General features: G+C 38.7%; 1 protein-coding gene across 1 annotated transcript; it reads left to right on the top strand.

Moving 5' to 3' along the window:
* The first annotated feature begins 12,608 nt into the window (after positions 1-12,608).
* LOC106604597 (uncharacterized) lies at positions 12,609-17,358 on the top strand. Its single transcript, XM_014199391.2, has 6 exons — positions 12,609-12,859; positions 13,144-13,185; positions 16,247-16,360; positions 16,461-16,499; positions 16,729-16,809; positions 16,922-17,358. Exons 1-6 carry the CDS (start codon positions 12,734-12,736, stop codon positions 16,940-16,942), a joined length of 423 nt encoding a protein of 140 aa, XP_014054866.1. The 5' UTR covers positions 12,609-12,733; the 3' UTR covers positions 16,943-17,358.
* The last annotated feature ends 2,328 nt before the right edge of the window (positions 17,359-19,686 follow it).

Below are 19,686 nucleotides of genomic sequence, written 5' to 3'. Positions count from 1 at the left end.
TCTAGTGTATAGTGAACACTCACCATGCCCTCAGAAATATATTGTTGTTATCCCATAAAAATGTCTAGTTAGTGGATAGCTGGAGATACACAATATATACAAAAGTATGTGGACACCCCTTCAAATTAGTGGATTCAGCTATTTCAGCCATACCAATTGCTGACAGTTATAAAATCGAGCACACAGCCATGCAATCTTCATAAACAAACATTGGCAGTCAATGGCCTTACTGAAGAGCTCAGTGACTTTCAACGTGGCACTGTCACAGGATGCTACCTTTCCAACAAGTCAGTTCGTCAAATTCCAGCCCTGCTAGAGCTGCCCGATCAACTGTAAGTGCTGTTATTGTGAAGTGGAAACATCTAGGAGCAACAACGGCTCAGCCGCGAAGTGGTAGGCCACAAGCTCACAGAACGGGACCGCTCAAGCGCGTAAAAATCGTCTGTTCTCGGTTGCAACACTCATTACCGAGTTCCAAACTGCCTCTGGAAGTAACGTCAGCACAATTGCTATTTGTTGGGAGCTTCATCAAATGGGTTTCCGTGGCCAAGCAGCCGCACACAAGCCTAAGATCACCATGCACAATACCAAACGTCGGCTTGAGTGGTGTAAAGCTCGCCGCCATTGGACTCTGAAGCAGTGGAAACGCATTCTCTGGAGTGATGAACCACTCTTCACCATCTGGCAGTCCGACTAATCTGGGTTTGGTGGATGCCAGGAGAACGCTACCTGCCCCAATGCATTGTGCCAATTGTAAAGTTTGGTGGAGAAGGAATAATGGTCTGGGGCTGTTTTCATGGTTCGAGCTAGGCCAAGTAACGCTTTTACAACATACAGAAGTATGCTAGTTGTCAAGGGGCAAAGTATTGACACGTTTTTTTTAAATTGAGAGACAAGCTTAAACTTTTCTTTACTGACCATAATTTTCACTTGTCTGACTGCTTGCATGATGACAAGTTTCTCACACGACTGGCCTATCTGGGTGATGTTTTTTCTCGCCTGAATGATCTGAATCTAGGATTACAGGGACTCTCTGCAACTATATTCAATGTGCCGGACAAATTTGAGGCTATGATTAAGAAGTTGGAGCTCTTCTCTGTCTGCATTGACAAGGACAACACAAAGGTCTTTCCATTGTATGATTTTTTGTGTGCAAATTAACTCAAGCTTACGGACAATGTCAAATGTGGTATAGCGAAGCACCTGAGTGAGTAGGGTGTGCAATTACGCAGGTACTTTCCCGAAACGGATGACACAAACTGGATTCGTTATCCCTTTCATGCCCTGCCTCCAGTCCACTTACCGATATCTGAACAAAAGAGCCTCATCGAAATTGCAACAAGCGGTTCTTTGAAAATGTAATTTAACAGAAGCCACTGCCAGATTTCTGGATTGGGCTGTGCTCAGAGTATCCTGCCTTGGCAAATGCCGCTGTTAAGACACTGATGCCCTTTGCAGCCACATACCTATGTGAGAGAGGATTCTCGGCCCTCACTAGCATGAAAACTAAATACAGGCACAGACTGTGTGTGGAAAATGACTCTCTCCAATACAACCCAACATTGCAGAGTTATGTGCATCTTTTCAAGCACACCCTTCTCATTAACCTGTGGTGAGTTATTCACAATTTTCACTGAACAAATAAGGTTTTATATGTAAGATGGTTAAATAAAGAGCACAATTACTGATTATTATTAAATTATTATTTGTGCCCTGGTCCTATAAGAGCTCTTTGTCACTTCCCACGAGCCGGATTGTGACAAAACTCACACTCATTCTTATGTTTAATACATGTATCGTATAGTGTGTGTTCCGCTTACAGCGGTGGCAAAAAACAACATTTGAGAGTGCACTGACCCTTGTGCTAGAGGGGGTATGCAGCTGGAGGTTGAATGTTTGAAGGGGTATGGGACTATAAAAAGTTTGGGAACCACTGTTCTAGATGATTCTGTGCTTCCAACATTGTGGCAACATTTTGGGGAAGGCCCTTTCCTGTTTCAACATGACAACGCCCCTGTGCACAAAGCTAGGTCTATACAGATATGGTTTGTCGAGATCTGTGTGGAAAAACTTGACTTGCTTGCACAGAGCCCTGACCTCAATCCCATCGAACACCTTTAGGATGAATTGGAACGCTGACTGCGAGCCAGGCCTATTCGCCCAACATCAGTGCCCAACCTCACTAATGCCCTTGTGGCTGAATGGAAGCAAGTCCGTGCAGCAATGTTCCAACATCTAGTGGAAAACCTTCTCAAATGAGTGGAGGATGTTATAACAGCAAAGGGGGGACCAACTCCATATTAATGCCCAGGATTTTGGAATGAGATGCTTGACAAGTGTCCACACATTTCTGGTCATGTAGTGTATATTCACAAAGGTGATGACCCTTGTGACCTAAATAATTATCTCCCTATTTCTAAACTTTATTGCCTAGCTAAAATACTAGAATTCTTCATGAATTCTCAGCTAAGATCTTATCTTTGAAATGTATTCTAAATGTACATCAGTCATAGCACTATCTCTGCTGCATCCCTAGTTATAAATTATGTGGTTAACTGTATGGATAAAAGGCAACATTGGGGTGCCCTCTTCATTGACCTGTCAAAGGCTTTCGATACTGTTGATTACTCACTGTTAATTCAGAGGCTTTCCTCAATTGGCCTAGACTAGGCTGCATGTAACTGGTTTAAAAATTACTTGACAGATAGAACTCAATGTGTATCTACTGATGGTGTTAAATCAGGTTTCCTGGATATCACGGAAGGTGTCCCGCAGGGGTCGATTCTGGGTCCTGTACCTTTTACTGTTTACATTAGGCATATCGACTTGTAACCTGCACTTGTATGCCAATGAATCTGTTGCGTATGTGATTGCCCCCACGGTTGACCAGGCTCTATCTGAACAACAGTCTGCCTTCATTGTATTACTGTAACGCCCTGGCCATAGAGAGGGGTTTTTGTTCTTTATTTTTGGTTAGGCCAGGGTGTTACATTGGGTGGGCGTTCTATGTTCCTTTTTCTATGGTTTTGTATTTCTTTGTTTTGGTCCGTGTGTGGCTCCCAATCAGGCACAGCTGAAGTTCGTTGTTGCTGATTGGGAGTCACACATAAGTAGCCTATTTTTCCTTTGGGTTTTGTGGGTGATTGTTTTCTGTCTCATTCGTTTTTGACCAGACAGGACTGTTTGCTATCGTTGCTGTTTTATGTTTTGTTTATAGTGGTTCATTTTATTAAATATTCATAATGAATCCACAACCTCCGCTGCATCTTGGTTTTCTTGCGACGACAGCCATTACAATTACAGAAAAACTTTGACCTGAAATCAGTATTGAATGCAGGTAAAACTAAGTATATGTTGTTGTCTATAGCGCATAAAAATAAATATGAATGGTGTCCATATTTAGCGTGTCCCTGCATAGAAATATCTGGGCATCTGGATGGATGAAAAACGGACATTTAAAAAGCATATTGATGAGTTAGTTCAGAAGCTGAGAATAAAAATGGGTTTCTTCTAGAAATAGATTCTGCCTCTTGCTAAATAGTATTAAGCAGATTATTCAGTCAACGTTCCTATCAGTCGTAGACTATGGCGACATCATCTATATGAACATAGCTGCCACTTCATTAAAGCTGTTAGAGGCAGTTTATCTTAGTGCACTGCGCTTTAGTACAGGCAACAATTTTAGTACTCATCACTACATTCTCTACCAGAAAGTTGGTTGGCCCTCTTTGATGTCATGTAGATTGATACATTGCTATATTTTCATTCATAAAGCCCTTTTACAAAAAGTCCCACTGTACCGAACATCTTTACTTAAAATTCGACATAAAAGTTACCACACCCGGTCTCAGGGATGGCTAATTCTGGAAATTCCTTTGGTCTCTACTGAGTTAGGTCAATCAGCTTTTAGTTTTCTTGCACTTTATGTGGAACAATTTTCAAAATGTTCTTAAATTTGACATTCTGGTGCCTCTAGGGAAATTCAGAAAGCTGATTGAGGACCTTATTACTGATGAATGTGTTTGTTTTTTATGACCATGTTTTTCTTTCTGCTTGTAAAAGAGACCTTGGTCTCACTATGACTCAAATCAAATTTGATTTGTCACATGTGCTGAATACAACAGGTGTAGACCTTACCGTGAACTGCTTGCTTACAAGCCCTTAATCAACAATGGAGTTAAGAAAATATTAACTAAATAAACTTAAGTACATTTAAAAAAAAAAGTTTTATAATAATAACGAGGCTATATACAGGGGGTACCGGTACCGAATCAATGTGCGGGGGTACAGGTTACAGTGTAAAAACAAAACTCCCTGATAAATGTAGTGTTATTCCCCTATTCTTGTGGTTGAAAATCTTGAGTTCACCAAGTTGTTGAAGGACTCCCACACCCAGGCTGCTTTTTCTCTATTCCCATAAATCAAGCCATTTCCCAAGCACCAAAGCGCTACTGCCCTTTCATCGTTGCGTGTAAAAGATGGTAGCCGTTAACTCCAAAGGTCAAGTATGTGTCATTGTTATGACTATTTAGAAGGAACCATTATTTAAACAGTGATATAAACTAAAGTAGAAGTGGCACATTGGTCTTGGTAGAGTTTTACAAAGAGTGATTTCCTTAATGGTATGTATGTCTTTATTATGGAACTCTCCCATTCTGTTGAACCTTCTAGAGTAGCTTGAATAGAAAGTACTGTATGTGACATTCTTGAAGTTCACCAGATCATTTTAATGGTCACTTTCAAGCTCTGTATTAGAAATTGGAGAGGTGTCGTTATTGTAAAATATTACATTTGCTGAATTAAAGTATTTAGAAACAGACCAGATTTTAAATTGTAAATCGGTATAATTCAGTGGAGTTTGAGGTGTTTATCAAACCACTTTTGCAAAAGGATGTACAATTATAAAACATGTGACAAATATCCATCTTTAATCAATAAACGTGTATTTATCAGAGTACCATGTTTAATGACGGCTGTTGTTGCATGATGGTTATTCATCACTGTGTATGAGGTTGTTTAAACTGTGAATGTCACCCTTTCATAATAAAACGTAAGGAAAATCAGATAGAAAAACGAATAAAAACAAACATTTTTGGACAAATCAAACAAACAGAACGAGATTTGTATGTAATTTATGAATGTTCAATTTAGGAGTATAAGAAGTGGATACTATAATGCATTCAAGGCAAACAAAAATGAATGAAAAACAAAGCAGCAGGCTGTAGTAGACTGTGATTACTTATTCACAGTAGGAAAATGGTTTCAATTCAATAAAAGAGATATGTTGACATGTTTGTGTTTTAGATTTGATCTAAGTGAAGCAAGCCTTCACCTTGATAACCTTTTGGAGGCACACATAGGTACCTATTATGTGAATAAATGTATGTTCCTGAGTAGGTTGAACCAATGGTTCCCTTTTAATGTGGAGGGCCAACAGAGGCGATCCCCCACCCACGGAATTCGTTCTTCCGGTATACTTACCGTAATATTGGCCATTTGTTGTTCTGTTTTGTCATTTTGAATCATTCTGAAAGCAGGCACACCTGACCAAATTTAACCAACACAGTTCCAGATTGCATAGTCCTATTTGATTTCACAATTTGTTTTGAAAAATGTTTTCAGAATATTCATAACAAATAAATAATGACAAGCCGTCATCTTGGCTAAACGCCCAGTATTTTGAGTGTTATCTGAGTGTTGCCTCTCCGGAAATGCTCACTGACACTTTACAGTGAGGAGACCGCAGTGTAGGAAATATCTGTAGGTGGGAGTACAAAGTATATCTGTCACAATCAAGAGTGTTTGTATTTCATGATTAATTGTTATATCATAACAAAATGAAAAATCATGTCCTTGTTCAATGATGACATGATTAGCCAATGCAACAGAGATACACTCACCTCCGAATTTATACATTTGGCTCTATACTCCAGCATTTTGAATTTGAGATAAAATGTTTTATATGAGGTGACAGTACAGCATGTCACCTTTTATTTCAGTATTTATTCATACATACATTGCTTTCAGAAAGTATTCACACCCCTTGACATGTTCTACATTTTGTTGTGTTACAGCCTGAATTTAAAATTAAATTGAGATGAGTTGTCACTGATCTACACACAAAATCCCATAACGTCAAAGTGGAATTATGTTGTTAGAAATGTTTACAAATGAATTAAAAATGAAAAGCTGAAATGTCTTGAGTCAATAAGTACTCAACCTCTTTGTTATGGCAAGCCTAAATACGTTCAGGATTAAATATTTGCTTAACAAGTCACATAAGTTGCATGGACTCACTGTGTGCAATAATAGTGATGATTTTTGAATTACTATTTAATCTCTGTACCAGACACAGACAGTACAATTATCTGTAAGGTCCCTCAGTCAAGCAGCGAATAGTAAACACAGTTTCAACAACAAAGACCAGGGAGGTTTTCCAATGCCTCGCAAAGGGCACCTATTGAGAGATGGGTAAAAAAAATGCTGACATTAAATACCCCTTTGAGCATGGTGAGGTTTTCATTACACTTTGGATGGTGTATCAATACACCCAGTCACTACAAAGATACAGGCATCCTTCCTCGCTCAGTTGCCAGAGTGAAAGGAAACCACTCAGGGATTTTACCATGAGATCAATGATGATTTTAAAACAGTTACAGAGTTGAATGGTTGTGATAGGAGAAAACTTAGGATGGATCAACAACATTGTAGTTTCTGCACAATACTAATCTAATTGACATAGTGAAAAGAAGGAAGCCTGTACAGAATACAAATATTCCAAAACATGCATCCTGTTTGCAACAAGGCACAAGTAATACTGCAAAAAATGTGACTTGACTTTTCTTCCTGAATACAAAGTCTTATGTTTGGGGCAAATCCAATACAACAAATTACTGAGTACCACTCTCCATATTTTCAAGCATAGTGGTGGCTGCATCATGTTATGGGTATGATTGTAATCGTTAAGGACCAGGGAGTTTTTCAGGATTAAAAATAAACGGAATGTAGCTAAGTGTCGTGTCTTTGGCTATGCCGGATTAAGTGATATGACATGCTAACTTATAAAATGATTTCTCTGTCATTAATATTACCTGATTAAGCTAATCATGTAAATGTAATTAACTAGAAAGTCGGGGCATCACGGAAGAACGTTTATAGAGCCGTTATCTTCCGAATAAACTCTTAAAATACTTTGTAATATTTTACATCGATAGCAGTCAATATTAACCCTTGTTTTATTTTCAGTCTCATAATGAAAGTTGTAAGTTCTTGGCTATCTTCACGAACCCTGGCTAACAAGTTGAATCAGCAATACAAAATATGTTTAATTATTTATTTACTAAATACCTAACTAATCACACAGAATTACAAATACACAGAATACAATGATGTCATACAGAAAACGTCCCGGTAGACGGAACAGATATGACGGCTGGTTACACAAAGGAAAGGGGGTTGGGCTTGAATGAAAGAGCGGGAAGATTTAGGAACAGAGAAACAGCAGCTATGCTATCGTAAATACATTGTCTTATGCATTCTAAATTACCGCCCATTTGGAAAAGGAAAATGCAATAAATATTTACTCTGAGCTGCGCTTCGGTAGATTGGTCGTAGATGCTGGCCGGGTTGGCCAACAGATCTCCCTGTTTTCGGAAGAATGTCAATGGTGGTCGATTGGATACGTGGTGGTATCTTCGTCTGGTTGTTAGACTGGATCCGTCGTCCGTCCTTTCCTAACCCACGTTAGCAGCGGCCGCTGCTAACTCAACGGCTAGGAAGTAGCACTTCTGTAGTGAATAAGCTCAAAGTTCATACCAGTTCATACCAGAGCTCACGCCGAGGTTGGCTTAGTTCTGTACTTGACATGTGTGTCCTTCTAACGTAGAGGCTGCAGACCTCCCGTACTGGAACAACCTGGTTATCTTTTCGTCAAAGGATTATATAGTGGAGAGGGGGAGGGAGGTGTTTCATCGTTTATAACCCATGTCTCTTCACAGGGTTGGGCCACTGATCGAGCAGGGCACTTTCCTTATGAAAACCCAAATCTCTCATTCGGAAGCTAAAATTACATTTCATCTCCTAACAAACATTTTCAATATCAAACATTTCAATTGCATAACAATTCCATGTGACTCTGATAACTAGAGGGCGTATACTTTCTCAGATACAGTTTATGTCATCCTGTCATCAGTCATAATGTCTCAGATGACAACCGAACTGACATACATACTCATTACGTTCCCAAGCATATTTCCAACTGGTTTTATTAACAAAATATGTGGTACCTTTCCCCATTTGTTTGATGTTCCCAGACTCTCTATATTTAACACAGGCTATTCACGTCCTTCAGTAGATTCAGAGAGGGGAAGTGGTAAAAGGTATTTATGGGGGGGGGGGGGGGTCATAAACCTTACCCACAGGCCAACGTCATGACATAAGCACAGGTAAAACACTAGAAGAAAACCTGGTTCAGTCTGGTTTCCACCAGACACCGGGAGATTAATTCACCTTTCAGCAGGACAATAACCTAAAACACAAGGCCGAATCTACACTGGAGTTACTTACCAAGAAGACAGTGAATGTTCCAGAGTGGCCGAGTTACAGTTTTGACTAAAATCGTCTTGAAAATCTATGGCAAAACCTGAAAATAGTTGGTTAGCAATGATCAACAACCAATTTGACAGAGCTTGAATAATATTTTTAATAATAAATGGGCAAATATTGTACAATCCAGGTGTGGAAAGTTCTTAGAGTCTTACCCAGAAACACTCACAGCTGTAATCGCTGCCGAAGGTGTTTCTAACATGTATTGATCTAATTTGATAATTTTTTCTCTCAAAATGTTCGAATTTTTCATCCACTTTGATATTACAGAGTATTTTGTGTAGATCGTTGCCAAAAAAATGACAATTAAATCTATTTTAATCCCACTCTGTAATACAACAAAATGTGGAAAAAGGGGTGTGAATACTTTCTGAAGGCACTATATCTGTTTTACAATTTAGAAATGAAAGCAATGTATGTATCTAGTCCCACCATTTGAAGGTGTCATAAGTATTTGGACAAATTCACTTCTATGTGTATTAAAGTAGTCAAAAGTTTAGTATTTGGTCCCATATTCCTAGAACACAATTACTACAACAAGCGTGTGACTACAAACTTGTTGGATGCATTTGCAGTTTATTTTGGTCGTGTTTCAGATTATGATGTGCCCAATAGAAATGAATGTTAAATAATGTATTGTGTTTAAATAGGAATAGAATATGTTTCTGAACACTTCTACATTAATGTGGATGCTACCATGATAAGGATAATCCTGAATGAATCCTGAATAATGGTGAATGACAGACGAACAAAGATCCTACCCCCAAGACACACTAACCTCTCACCATTACCAATAACAGGAGTTTAGTTTTTTGGGAGGGTATGATATTTATGCCTCTGCAACTTTCTCACTCATCAATATTCAAGATGAATTCATGATTATCCGTAATCATGGTAGCATCCACATTAATGAAGGAAGTGTTCAGAAGCATATTCTACTCTTATTTACAATAAAGGTAACTCCAAAATGACAATGCCTTATTTACATTCATTTCTTCGGGTCACAACATAATCTGAAACACATCCAAAACATAAACGGTAAAACAGATATGTATGAAAATACCCTCAAATAAAAGGTGACATTATGTATTGTCGCCTTATATGAAACATTTGATCTGAAATCCAAAATGCTGGAGTATAGGGCCAAATTAAAAGTTTTAGCTTCACTGTCCAAATAAATATGTAGGGGAGTGTACACAACAACAAAAAACTGCTGTGAATTCCATTGATTTAAACTTCAAATTTGTAGTTAGATTTAGCTGTTAGATTTATCCATGTAATTCTTTATTTTACTCTGTTTAGGGTTGTTTAGTATGAGCACAAACTCATTTACTTAGAGATTTATATAAACTAAAGACTAACAATATAAATGATTTTACCATCAAAAGGATTTATTGTCAAGAAAGTGGTGAGTAATATTTCTCAAGAGTCTCACTTATTTTATCCCCTCCCTTCAAAGACTTATTTAATATGTTTATCAGAAAACGGAGAAATTGTGCATTGCACCAGATTTATATATATATAACCGCTAATTTCCATCTGTAGTCTCTGGTCAGATTACTTCCAAGCACCTGATAATAACCGATTACAAAACATGTTCTCCCTTGAGCAAGAGCCATACAGTTGTATTTTGAATTCATGTGTTAATGCACATACATGAGCCATGCGCATCAACATTTTGATTCTATCTCTATTCTTTTGAATCAAACATTTTATACTACCACCCTAAGTTTAATTGTACATTAACTATCACAAAATACGTGTACATCAACTGTGTACATTAACGATCACAAATGTTCTGAAAGTAATGAAGAGTAGTTCAGTATCTAGTTCCTTATTACGGTTAATGAAAATTGTCTGTACAGCTGGAATGAAGCCACATGTCTTGCACTGCGTTTAACACGGTTGACCACAGAAAACAACTCTCACTCTGATTTCACAGTGACAGAGTTCTCCAAGACAGCTACCTTCACTCAATACAAAACTGCTCACACAAGCATATAACACACTATCACACCAGGTCGTATTGGTAGATTCACATGACTGGACAAGGAAAGTTGTGATTCATCTCGTGTCTACCTGAGGACAGAAATCCCTTCCATGAGTGATAACCAACTCTCACACAACTAAATGGACTCCCTAGGAATGAAATAACAGTCGTGCAGAGATACACCTTCTAACAGGACGATAAGGGGTGCTCGCCATGGCCTTTCCCCTATATAACAACACTATGAGTACTGCTAGTGTTACTTGCTTCACAGCTTGTAGGCCCAGTCCCCATGCACTATTTCCTTTATGCTGAAACAAAGACCAGAGCGACAGGGAAGGAGGGGTTTTCTCTTGAATATGTCACAAGCTCACTTCCTCCTCTCAGATAGAAGCCAGTAGTACAGCATCCACTCCGTAAGAGGATGGAACTCCTTAGGTAACCTCAGACCGCTGACGCTGCAGAAACCGGCTTACGCACACTTGGACACTACACAGCTTCCTGCCTGACTAACACTGGAGGTTATCTCACATGAAATCATGGTGATGCTTGTTCAGTTTTCCCCAACAGGGACTTATTACGACACCGTTTGGAATCAAACAACAAAAAAATGACAAGAGGTAAAAAACAACAGCTGAAGTGTTAAAGTACTGCTATAATGACAAATAGTTCATTAAAGATACGTTCCCCAAGTAAAAAACACTAGCATTTTCCCCCAGTTTGATTATCAAATTAATAACATAGGGTAAATTGTAAAGGTATGATTTGTATATTTTATTTGACATTTGTTCAATTTAAAACGTATGAATTAAGTGCCAGAGATAATGAAATTGTGAAGTGTTTTGAAATCCACTCAGCCACCACAGATGATGTAAGACTGAACTCATTACATTCTTACTGACTAGTGATTCTATGATTCAGCGACCACCACACCAACCTAAAGATGCAATCATAACATGTGACAATACACAGAAAATACAGTACTGATGAACTTCAGCCAGGGTCCTACACATGCTGGTAACATCACCCCTAGCTCGTATGTCTGTTTGAAATCAACAGCCCTCTCTCCAGCTTTCACTGGTTTCTATGGAATTGTTTGAGATTTCACCACTGTGGGATTGATGCGGAATTCTACCATAATTATCAAAACTATACATTTTCCAAAATGAGCCATACTACAAGGACAGACACTGATAATAAAACATAAGCTGAATTTTAATTACATTTCAGGAGTAATAAACAGCAGGCCTCAGTCTCACTAGCGGTTCTGGCGGGGGGGGGGCAGTGCCCCTGTGACAACAATTTTGGACCCCCTTGTGGCCCCCCTAAATGTGGAGAATGAAATCATTTTTACATAACACATTTTTGCTATCGTTCTTTTTTTACATCCGTTATTAAACAGTGGCAACGCGGAACATGGTCTTTTGCCTGCTAATGCCTGCAATGCAGTGAAGTAAACGATGTGACAACAATAACATCTAATGTAACTGGCCCCTCTAACAGTACAACTGGCCCCAGCTTGTCCCCCCCAGTTGAAATGGTCTAGAACCGCCACTGCTCAGTCTCGGGGGTAGTTTTCAGTCTGGTTTCAAGGGTTCCTTTCTGTTGGTACAAAAGTATATCCTCCCAGAAGAGGGAAATATTGTGGAGTGCCCTTAGCCATTGTAATGTCATTGTTGTAGTCCTTCAAAGAATTTCCTGTTGTTCCTACAGGTTATGCTTGTGTAGGAGGCCAACCACACACAAACAGCTATTTGATGTGTCTGCAGATACATTTAGGCTATTGTTACCTATAAAACCTATTAGATGTATAGATCCTCTGATTCAGAGTGAATCTGCGCTGTAGTTTCCTGCCATGTGTGCAGAAAGTATGCTTTCGTTGTCACTCTCGCTTCCGTACGCCCCACGCACCCACCACTTGATGCAACTCTGAGCTCACGTTGTGGTAATGGCCAGTGGAAAAGAAAATGTGTTTACCCATTCAATCACTTTCCAGAGTTTTCCAATATCTCAAACGTGGTTTTCCTGTGTCCTGATGGACAAATATATAGGTAAGTTAGACACCTGTCCACATTACCAGTAAACATTTTGAACAGCATCCTTTGGGTAATTTGTGCCATCGTTAAAGAAAGTTAAGAAAAGATGAAGCTGCTTGTTTGTTGTTTTCTAGCCATCACCTGTGTTTTGGTGGATGCAGACAAGGGTGAGAGATTACTGAAGCTGACTGAAGTAATAAAGGAATTAAAAGCGCTAAACAGAACTGTGAAGGTAGGTCAACCTGCAATTTCTTTAACACTTTCTCCAAGCTTATGCGCTATAAGCGCTTAATGTATTTGATGGACTCTTGCAAGAAACCATGAGCTTTTATGAATGATTATAGCATGTTTTATTATGCATTATACTGTGTACTGCAATGCATCTATTGCTTTTTTACGTTTATAAAGGCTGTGAATGGCTCAGAAAGTACTACCATAACGGTAATACTACATCTCTGGGGCTGTTACGTATAAAATGCAACCTCAGTACCAACATTTTTTGTTGTTGTCTTGCAGCACAACAGCGTGATGTCGAACACTCCTTCAATGGATATGGAAGTAAGTGATTTTTAAAGGGAAATCTACTATAGCTCATTTACTTTGCAAACATATGGAGCTCATGCTAACATCAGGCAGACAAATCACAAACAATGAATGACCTCTGTTATTGTGGTTGCTATCGTTTATGCTCTCCCACCTACTGTATATCGCATAATGTAGGACGCTAGTACTAGAGCAGGCAAATGTGGTCTTGTGAAGTCAGGAAATAATGGTGTGATACATTATGGTAAAAAATGACATAATCAACAATACTATAAAGCAATAAACAGTGCAATTACATGTGTAATAGATTTGCATAAATTATGTGTATAGTTAATTAGCTATATCACCAATAATTAGTAAAAACGTAGTTTAATATAGTAGTCTAATTTGATGTAATTAATTTAGTAATCCTTTAGTCATTATAACAGGATGTGGAGACAGTAGAAAGGCACACAGTACTACATATTTTTATGGAAAACTATTTTGTTTTACTAAAAACATTTCAGCTAAATTACTAGCATGGGTCAATTGGTTTTACAATATGTGAATTACTAAATCAAATAAACTAACTGAAAGTATTAATGGACAATCTACAAAAAAAGAAATGGGTTGGTTTTATCTTAGTAGGTCTAATACATTTACAGTGTTAACATATGATTAGAGTAGAGGCCCACACACTCAGAATCACAAACTGTTTCATAAAAATAAAAAACTTGATAAGAGAATGATTTTTCTTTCAGCTATTTATCAGTTGCCCTGACAGTCAATCCAGTTTGGCATGTGTTACTGTCAGAGTTCTGTGCATGAAGGAGTCAATGTGAAAGTGAGCTCCAAGTCATGAATGAGTCAATGTGAAAGTGAGCTCCATGTCTCTTGTGCACATTTAGGAGAACTGTAATGAGTAATCACACTGCCATGTCTCTGTGGCTTATCCCCAAGAGACAAACTGTGCTACTGTGCTGTTAAAGATTCCTTATTAATAAGAATTCCTTGTGGTTTTACTAAATGTTTGACTAAATCTTAAAGTTAGTTGAACATAGTTGTCCTAAACTTAACCAAATATTTCATTAGTATACCATGGAACCAGTCTGTTACCAATGTTTAATAGGTAAACATTCGATCAAAAGGTTTCCATGTTATCGTTGTACACTCTTAGAAAAAAAGGTGCTTTCTAGAACCTTTAAAGGTTCTTTGGCTGTCCACGTAGGAAAACTCTTTGAAGAACCCTTTTTGGTTGCAGGTAGAACCCTTTTGGGTTCCATGTAGAACCATTTCCACAGAGGGTTCTACATGTAACCCAAAAGTATTCTACCTGGAACCAAAAATGGTTCTCCTACGGGGACAGCCGAAGAACCCTTTTAGAACCCTTTTTTCTAAGAGTGTAGCCGTCTAACAGTTATTGTTTGAGACTCAAAAGTTTGAGGCCCACCGCATGGGGAAAATATCATTGCCTAATGGTAGAGACAAATGAAAGCCTCCACATGGAAAATGTATTGTCATGTCAGCAAAGAGAGTTATTTTCTATTCTGTGAAACACCCAGTCAAAGTGGAGAAACTGGAAACAGGCAGCAAGTAACAACAGTGAAAACATCTCTCTACTGAATCTCAGTGAAGCGGGGAAAGATATTTTTCTGTATTGGATACATTGGTGGAAACATTATTGTTTCTTTGTCGGGGTGTGGATGTGATGTGCCAGGGTAGACGAGAAAGTCTTACCTTGATAAGCAGAACATGACCTTTGTGTGTCAAGGTTTTGTAGCAAATGATAACACAATCAATATAAATTGTAAGAAAAGGTATGACTTATTACAACTTAACTATGTCTATGAGAGGACCAACATACCTGAGAGCGGGTTATGTTATGAAGTATAGGCATTGTGGGCATTAGGTGTATGTGGCTCAATAGAATACATTTGGCTGGCATGAACTGGAAATATTGTATGTATTCTGGTAGAAGTTCTGTTTAATGAAATGTAGCAGTGTGATGAATGGCTGATTTATCTTGAAGATTGTATGTTGCTTAATTAAGCAATAACACCCGAGGATGTGTGGTATATGGGCAATATACCATGCAGTGGCGGTTCTAGACCATTTCAACTGGGGGGGCCAAGCTGGGGCCAGTTGTACTGTTAGAGGGGCCAGTTACATTAGACGTTATTGTTGTCATGTCGTTTTCTTCACTGCATTGCAGGCATTAGCAGGCAAAAGACCATGTTCATAATCATTAGTGTTCCGCGTCGCCACTGTCTAATAACAGATGTAAAAAAAGAACGATAGCAAAAATGTGTTATGTAAAAATTATTTCATACTCCACATTTAGGGGGGCCACAAGGGGGTCCAAAATTGCCCCCCCCCAGAACCGCTAGTGATACCATGGCTAAGAGCTGGCACGAAGTAAACGTGACTGGGTGGGAATCCATAGATTTCGAACGAAAAGACAACAACTTGGTCTTCTCTCTGGCAACCGAACCGATAGAACGAACGAACGACCAGCCGGCTTGGGTAGCAACCCAAGATTTGTGTCTGGACTATATATCGTGGAAGGATGACATAGTATGAATAAATTCCTCAAAATAGCACTAATGAAAATATTTACATTTTAGTCATTTAGCAGACGCTCTTATCCAGAGTGACTTACAATGTGAATGGATACATTTCATACTTTTTTTTTTCTGTACTGGTCCCCCGTGGGAATCAAACCCACGACCCTGGCATTGCAAACACTATGCTCTACCAACTGAGCCACACGGGATCATTATTTGAATATGTTGGTAACCCGTTGTATAAAAGTGATAATGCTCTCGAATCCGGTGTTTGGAGGATATATTCGCACGGTTTGCCAGCCCAAAACGAAACACCAGTGCCAATATATCCTATAAACACCGGCTTCGTGCGTATTATCACTTAAATACAGCAGCGCCCTCATGTGGTTCCTATTCCACATTACAACGTTTACATGCGAGTGTAACAGAGTATCAAAATACAATCAATTGATTTGCCTCAACTAGTTTAATTAGTGGAGAATAACCAGTCTTGTTCCATTCCATAATTTAGTGTCTCTTTTTGCTTTTTACAGGAGTGCTGTTCCCAATCTGCCTTGGAGTGCTTCCGGGCGATGGTACCTCATCTCAAGGCCAAAAATAAGATGCTTCAGCGTAAAGTTATGAAAAACCTCAACAACCAACTGATTGTGAGTCACTTAAGAAAATGTGAAAAATGTATATCTATATAAAAATGTGTGGAAAGACTGTGTGGAAAAATATTAACATGTTGCTTTGTTTGGTTTTTAGTTGGGAAGTCTGGACTCCTGCAGTCAGGAGGAGAAAGAGGTGAGCCTTGCCATTATTTCCCAAATTACATTATTAGCGTCATCATGATCATCATTATTGAACGTAATCATTTGAGGGAACGTGGAAAGTATGTTAGGGGTAATAGTTACTTTACTACGCCTATTTTCAGTCCAAATCCAAGAGTAACTTCAAAATGAGCATTTTATCCAGAAAATAAGTTAAATTGTGAGAGCCAACTAACATTTTCTGTGTTCCTTTATTCCCTCAGAAAACAGTCTGCCAAGGATGTGATTCCTATCCAAAGGACAGCCAGGAATGTGTACAACAGTTGGAATCTCTGCTTCAAAAGGTATCAGGTTTTTATAAATCAGTCAGACTTTTAACAACAATGTCATCTACACTTCAACGAAAGCAAATTATTGTAGTGTGCAGTGTGCTAACTACCAAAATATGTTTTTCAGGCCATCAGTAGACTGGCATGAGGAAAAGATTGGGGGGGAAAAACGTGGAAAAAGACATGGGAATGTGTAGAAGACACTACTCTGTGAACACATCAGAGGCATGGCCATTATCGCCTCCTTACTATTCTATTTATGTAATATTTATTTATGAAATGGTGTTATCCTACTCAAGCTAAAGAATGTTTATTATTTTTTTATTACCACAAGACAGCCTCTTTGGTGCCCTATAGTGCAAGAAGATGTTGATGCAGTTTATCATTTGATTATTCATATTTCTTTATTTATTCACATGAACATGTTTGTATGTTTGTATACTATTCACATTGTTAGTTGTCAATATATCTCACCCATTACTCCAAACTATGCATCTTATTAAATCAAAAATAAGTATCTCACAATGAGATTAAATCGATTGAAAAGGTGAAGAAATTATGAAATAGGAGAAAAAGTATTTGTTCATCATTTTTGATGATCCTATACTGTCGTTTTTTGTATTTAATCAAAAACATGTCATTTCATTTAAGAATATTAAAGAACTGATATTGTATATGTGTTCTGATTATTTTAAATACAAATAGAATTTAGGCCATTCATTCACACCAACCCATTTGTGATCATCATTTTGATTTTCAGATATAATTACAACATAGGTAGGCCTACTGTAATCAAATGTAGGCTAACAGTCAAAATTACAGTAAACAAAGGAAAATAGTGAAAAGAAAGAAACTAGTTAGCAGGCACTAGTTTGTATCAAGCCCGTCTTGAGCATTTGGCCAAAGGTTCTCATCCACATCTCAGTAAATATTCTCATTGTTCACGCACCTGGGGAAAAACCTTTTGTCAAGGTGAATCTAAGCCTGGATTGAAATCATTGCCTGCCTCATCCATGGCCTGAGAGAGAGTGGTACGCTCATGGGGATGACAATCATACATTTTGCACCTGTATTGTAATCATGCATTGTATTTTACAATATCGTACTTATGTATTATAGTGATCCTGTACGTGACTCAGTTCCTAAGAGCGTGGCACTAGTAACACCAGAGTTGTGGGTTCGATTCCCACTGGAGTCACATACAAATGTGTAGAGTCACTGTTATCACTTTGTATAACAGCGTCTTCTACGTAAATTGCATATATTATAGTATTACAGTACTGTATTGGCCAATGCAATTTTAGTAAAGCAGTGTGAACCCCACCTCAGAAACTTAATTTTGAATACATGTTTACATACAGTACATAACTGATCTAGTCAATATCAGATTTTTTGACAGTAAAACTTACTGTGAAGTAACGTCATGATAGTCATGATAATAGTATATTACGGTATACAGTGCATTCGGAAAGGATTCAGACCACTTTACTTTTTACAAATGTTTTACGTTACAGCCTTATTTTACAATGGAGTAAATAGTTTGTTTCCCTCATTATTCTATACACAATATCAAATCAAATCAAAGTTTATTTGTCACGTGCGCCGAATACAACAGGTGTAGACCTTACAGTGAAATGCTTACTTACAGGCTCTAACCAATAGTGCGAAAAAATACTGAAATTACACATTTCCGTAAGTATTCAGACCCTTTACTCAGTACTTTTTTGAAGCACCTTTGGCAGCGATTACAGCCTCGAGTCTTCTTGGGTATGACGCTACAAGCTTGGCACACCTGTATTTGTGGAGTTTCTCCCATTCTTCTCTGCAGATCCTCTCAAGCTCTGTCAGGTTGGATGGGGAGCATCGCTGCACAGCTATTTTCAGGTCCCTCCAGAGATGTTTGATCGGGTTCAATCTGGCTGGGCCACTCAAGGACATTTAGAAACTTGTCCCGAAGCCACTCCTGCATTGTCTTGGCTGTGTGCTTAGGGTCATTGTCCTGTTGGAAGGGGAACCTTTGCCCCAGACTGAGGTCCTGAGCACTCTGGAGCAAGTTTTTGAAAAAAACAGCATGACGCTGCCACCAACATTATACTCTGTAGAATTGGTGCCAGGTTTCTTCCAAACGTGATGCTTGGCTTTCAGGCCAAAGTGTTCAATTTTGGTTTCATCAGACCAGAGAATCTTGTTTCTCATGGTCTGAGTCTTTTATGTGCCTTTTGGCAAACTCCAAGCGGGCTTTCATGTGCCTTTTACTGAGGACTGGCTTCTGTCTGGCCACTCTACCATAAAGGCCTGATTGGTGGAGTGCTGCTGAGATTGTTGTCCCTTTTGGAAGGTTCTCCAGTCTCCACAGAGGAACTCTGGAGCTCTGTCAGAGTGACCATTGGGTCAAGGCCCTTCTCCCCTGATTGCTCAGTTTGGCCGGGCGGCCAGCTCTAGGAAGAGTCTTCGTGGTTCCAAACCTCCTCCATTTAAGAATGATTGAGGTCACTGTGTTCTTGGGGGACCTTCAATGTTGCAGAAATGTTTTGGTACCCTTCTCCAGATCTGTGCTTCGACACAATCCTGTCTCGAAACTCTATGGACAATTCCTTCAACCTCATGGCTTGGTTTTTGCTCTGACATGCACTGTCAACTGTGGGACATTATATAGACAGGTGTTTGCCTTTCCAAATCATATCTAATCAATTGAATTTACCACAGGTGGACTACAATCAAGTTGTAGAAACAGCTCAAGGATGATCAATGGAAACAGGATGCACCTGAGCTCAATGTATTTCAAGTCTCACAGCAAAGGGTCTGAATACTTATTTACATAAGGTATCTGTTTTTTAATTTTAATATATTTTTTGATTGATTGCTTCTGTGGACAGGTGTCTTTTATACAGG

The sequence above is a fragment of the Salmo salar genome, chromosome ssa05, assembly GCF_905237065.1.
Source record: "Salmo salar chromosome ssa05, Ssal_v3.1, whole genome shotgun sequence".
Classification (NCBI taxonomy): domain Eukaryota; kingdom Metazoa; phylum Chordata; class Actinopteri; order Salmoniformes; family Salmonidae; genus Salmo; species Salmo salar.
This window is presented reverse-complemented; position numbering and strand designations above follow the sequence as displayed.